This window comes from Carya illinoinensis, chromosome 15, assembly GCF_018687715.1.
Source record: "Carya illinoinensis cultivar Pawnee chromosome 15, C.illinoinensisPawnee_v1, whole genome shotgun sequence".
NCBI lineage: Eukaryota > Viridiplantae > Streptophyta > Magnoliopsida > Fagales > Juglandaceae > Carya > Carya illinoinensis.
Window position 1 is genome coordinate 5,741,578 of NC_056766.1, and position 5,134 is coordinate 5,746,711.

At 33.0% G+C, this 5,134-nt stretch overlaps 1 protein-coding gene across 1 annotated transcript; it reads right to left on the minus strand.

Annotated features, from left to right (window-relative positions):
- Positions 1-283: 283 nt before the first annotated feature.
- Positions 284-4,844, minus strand: LOC122297700. Its single transcript, XM_043107840.1, has 3 exons — positions 4,682-4,844; positions 4,544-4,589; positions 284-1,445 (listed from the first exon to the last, which is right to left on the minus strand). Exon 3 carries the CDS (start codon positions 1,436-1,438, stop codon positions 332-334), a length of 1,107 nt encoding a protein of 368 aa, XP_042963774.1. The 5' UTR covers positions 1,439-1,445; positions 4,544-4,589; positions 4,682-4,844; the 3' UTR covers positions 284-331.
- Positions 4,845-5,134: the final 290 nt, after the last annotated feature.

The following is a 5,134-nucleotide window of genomic DNA, read 5'->3' on the forward strand; positions in this document are numbered from 1 at the left end:
TCAAAATATAAAAAATGTGTATATATTATATATTATGATTTACGATGAATTAAAATATTTACGAATTTATAAATTAATTTTATGTAATTAATTTAAAAATATTTTATTTATTTCTTTTACGTCAAATTAGATTTTGAGTTAAATTAATATTACTTTAAAAATAGTATCATTTTTTTATATTATCATGAACAGTAAAGTAAGATGACAATAAAAAATATAATTAACAATAAAAAAACTAGCAAACATTAAAAATAAAAACCATACAGTAATTACATCCCAAAATATAATTTTCAAAACAACATCAAAAAAGTAAAATAATAACTAAAACTATCTATTTGCTAATTAGATCAAAATCCTCCTGCAAGGAACTTATGCGTCCATCCATCTCCTTAAGCTTCTCCATGATGGGCTCAAAGAACTCATTTTTCATATGTTGTTTTAGCTCATTGAACAAAAATCGTACCTGATCCAAATTAGCCCTAGCAGGCTGTCTCTCTACACTGGCACTAGTTCTACAAGCTGGATCACTCGACATGCCACTATCTTGTACTGCTTGAATCTTCAGCAAGTGACTCTGACTCTTGCTGAATGTGATCTTGTTAAGAGGCCCTATCTGTGGCATCCTTCGCTCAGCCCCTTGCACGGTAACACCTAATCGGAGTAAGAGATTAGAGATCATCAATGCAAATGGTAGACTACCTACACTCGAATAACGTGACTCAGATCGAATGCGGATGAAGAAATATAATGGCAGGTCAATTGGCTTTCCACGTGCTATCCGCAACATCAATCGAGCTCGCTCAATGCCGAAATCAGTCTTGTGTTTCCTCGGATCAATGTTTGTTGAAACAATCAAATTTAGCATTCTAAAGAATGCTGTACAGTCTGCCTGTCTGATTACCTTGCTGCTATCATATAGAGGAGTCGAAGGGTCTAGCAACAACTGACGAACCTCATCGTTTGTGAGACCATCATCAACTGGATCCTCATCCTCACTATCATCGAGGGAATTTGTCCCTACATTCGGTGTAGGCAGTGATTGTGCAGTCGATGCAACCGGTGTAGCTGCCATAGTCGATGCAGGATATGCGCCAATCACACGTTGAATCCCAAGAAAATCAGCAATAACTCTAGGGGAGAACGTAATTCTCACTCCCCGAACAACAAAGGTGAAGCACTCTGCATCAACTTCTATCTGACCCATGGCACGGTAAAACTCTCCCACCATCTCTGGATATGCAATACCCCTCTGCTGACAAATCGGTGCCCATCCCCGGTTAGTGATGATGGAGTGTATGCTCCGTCCCTCCCACGCAATATCACGGAAGTCATCTAGAGCGACCTCCCGCTCGACTAATATTGGCCTCAATGGCTGAGCACAAGCTTCTCTGCTACTTTGGTTGGTCTCTCTCCCACGTTTTCTTCCGCTGGTCGCCATTAATATACTGTTGATCATAAAACCACAAGGAATATAAATATAATATTAATAATTGTGTACTTAATAGTATTTTAAAGAAATATGCTTGAACTGAATTGAAATAACTCATTCAAACATAACATAAATATAGTCACTCATTTGAACAAACGAAATATCATTTCAAACGTAATATGTTCTACATTCGAACAAGTCATACTATTGTTCTAACTTAAACCTAACTTTCAAGCGAACATATTCTAGCCCTTCGATATACTACATGTTCTGGCCCTTCGATATACTAAGTTATTGATAAATGTGTTATTGATTCGATTTGGTCTAATTTTGTATAGATTTTAAAACCAGACTGATATATATTGATTTTGCATTTTTAAGAACGAAGCCCAGATTAATTATCCTCATAACCTGATAGTTTCAATTTTATCGATTTCGGTCTGATTTAATCCGATTTTCATGTTTTAATCAAGTGCCAAATCATAAAAAAATATATGTTATAAAAAACTGCTATAAAAAAATTATGATGTATATAGATATAGAATATAATTAATCAAATAAAAGACATTTGGGAAGTAACTTCCCAAATGGAAGGGGATGATCAAGGATGATCATGACTCATGAGGAGATGAGTAAACCTTTTGACTCCCACGCCTACGTACGTACGTATATAGAACCATCTTTAATTTGTTGAATGCCGTCAGCTTTTAGAAAGGAGAAGTGACATGTATCAGCCACTATTTACTTTCACACCACACTTATAACTTTTTCACAGGGGTAGAGGTACTTTTCATAAGATATATGAGTATTTTTCATAAGATGTATAGTGTGCAGTGATGAATAGTATTGGCTGATGAGAATAATTTCTCTTTAGAAAATACAAATGGTGTGATGATTTTGTCATTATGTATACGGTTATTATAAAGATTTCGTCCTTGCACCCATTGAAAGAAACTATAAACTTAATACCTGTTGAGGAATCAGATAAGAGTCTATGCGGGGGAGATGCTGCATGCGTGCAGGGAGGGGGCAGCTGCATGCGTGCAGGGGGGAGTCAGAGAAGTTGAGAAATGAGAACTGATGAAGTGATGAATTGGTTTTACCCTAAAAGCAGTGAAGCACTAAAACGCACCGTATAATATATATATATACAGTATATATTATTAAATATGTTATAATATTAATACATAATAAATATTTCAACTAATATACATATATTATACTATATTATACTATGATATTTACATTAATATTTTTTTTCTCTTATATTTACATTAATATAGTATTCTTTATATATATATATATATATATATTAACATATATATATATATAAATATTAGTAATACTATTGATACTAATACTATTAAGTTACTAATACTTAATACTAACATATTATGATACTAACATATTATCACTTGTATCACTATATCATCTAGTGATATGACATTAGTACAACTACTAATATTATGATGATTTATATAGTTGTTTTATGTTTATATATAGACTTAAAGTAGATTAGTGGATTACTAATACTATTATGTATTTATCAAACAATCAACAGAATATGTTGAGAATGTATTATGCCATAAAATATAATAAATATATTTTTTTTTGTAATTAACAACATATAATCTACAAGAAAAAACAGTCTATTGCAGCGAGTTGAAGATCGCCGCAAAAACAATTGCCGCAATATGCCCTTTTTTGCAACGATTTTCAAGTCGCTGATGGCTTTTAAGAGTATTGGTATTGGATTGGTCATCACAATCTTCAAAATTTGAAAAATATGTAATCTTTTTACTTTTAGCTAATCACTCAAAACTTGAAGTCACATATTCTCTATAATAATAAAATATTATTATTTTTTATTATTTATATTTCTTTGATTAATTTTTATTTTTTAAATACTTTATTTTTATTTTCATAATCTCCAATAACTCTTCCATAAGCGATATTGCTTAAAATAAATAGATCTATGACTCATCTAATAAATATCACAATTCTTCCAAAACAATGACAAAGTAACTATCACATACAAGGATACATGCTAAAAATATCAAAATTTCGATGCATTTAGTTATCAAAGTCATGCTTCAGTATGTCTACTGCAGCGGTATTCACACCAAAATTATCAAAGTCATGTACTCATACAGATTGAACTTACTCTTGAGGACTCTCCCCAAGTAGCTGTCATTACAAACAAGTAGCTGCCCCACTTAAGTTAGGATCTACTATCATTTCCTCAGTCACTCTAATAAGCACAGAAGCAACATTCTTTAATAGACAACAAATCTGATCGAGGATAAATAGCATAGGCAATAGTTGCTACCCAGTCACATGTATTTCAACCACATGCGGCTGTCCAGCTACTAAAACCAATTGTAAAGTATTTATCACATATTTAAGTGGACAAGAACAACCCCGAAACATTACACCAACAAAAGGCTACACATCTTCAAAAGAATCAATCATTTTTCAGAGATGAAGATGGCTCTATCATTTTTCATAGGTAACTGTACATTTCATGCTCAACTCTATAGAAAACTCATGCTAATAAGGTTCAACTCTGACCCAAAAAAAAAAGACAAAAACTCATGCTCAACTCTGTACATTTCAGGTCTAATAAAAAAACAGAACAGAACAGGTTAATCTCCAACGAAATGCAATAAAAATACATCAAAACCAACTCTGTTTTCCCTATAAACAAAAGAGATATTAAATGAAAGCAAATAAATCTAACCCAAAGTTGAAACTAAAAAACCCAGTGGTTCATGCAGAGAGTGATCACATCTTTTATTTTTCTTTATTTTCCTCTGCTCGGAAGGTAGGAAAAGATAGGAAACAACAAACGGCTATAACACCAGGTGAAAAGAAGACTTGGAACCAAATCAACAAATCGTAATCGCAAGAAAATTGACAAGATCTAGACCTAAAAATCGTGCCAACCAAATCAACAATGAGATTTCCCACGAAAAGCATCAAACACTCAAAAGCCAAGTCCTATTTTACAAATATCCGTAAAAAAATTTCCTGATTCGACACGAAATTATATAAAGAACCAGGAAGATGGCTGTACGAGGAATTAAATTAGTTTCATTGGCTTCCGTTGCATACCGACTTGCAAACGTCTCGGAGCGAAGCTGTCGTGGATTTTACCGACCTGCAAAACCAATGCTTCCTTCAGTTCCAAAAGAAACCAAACCCAAACAACAAAATCAAGAGTAAAATCAAGGCTAGGGTTTCGGATTTTACCGTGTTATTGAAACTCAGTTCTGGAGAGAAGCTGTCGCGGTGCTGTGCTGGAGAGAAGGAAGTGAAAAGGGAAGAAGAAGAAGAGAATGAAGAGAAAAAAAAAACTAGAAGAATAGAAAGAAGAAGAGACGAGGGAGATGGAAGAAGAAGAGAAAGAAGAGAAAAAAAGAAGAAGAAAAGAACTAGAAGTAGAGAGAGAATGAAGAGACAGGGGGAGAGAGGGAAGAAGAAGAGACAGAGAGCAGCGGGAGAGGCAGCAATACAATTTATACTTGATACAGTACTTTTTATCTTTGAAAAGAGAGATAAAATTAGTATTATTCATAGGGTACTGCCACAGTTAGTGTAAGTTTGTTTTTCTTCTTTTTGTTGTTTTTTATATCTATGTTTTTAATACTTTTAAATATTTTTTAAAATAAAAATAAATTTACAATATTATTTAAAAATATTTTC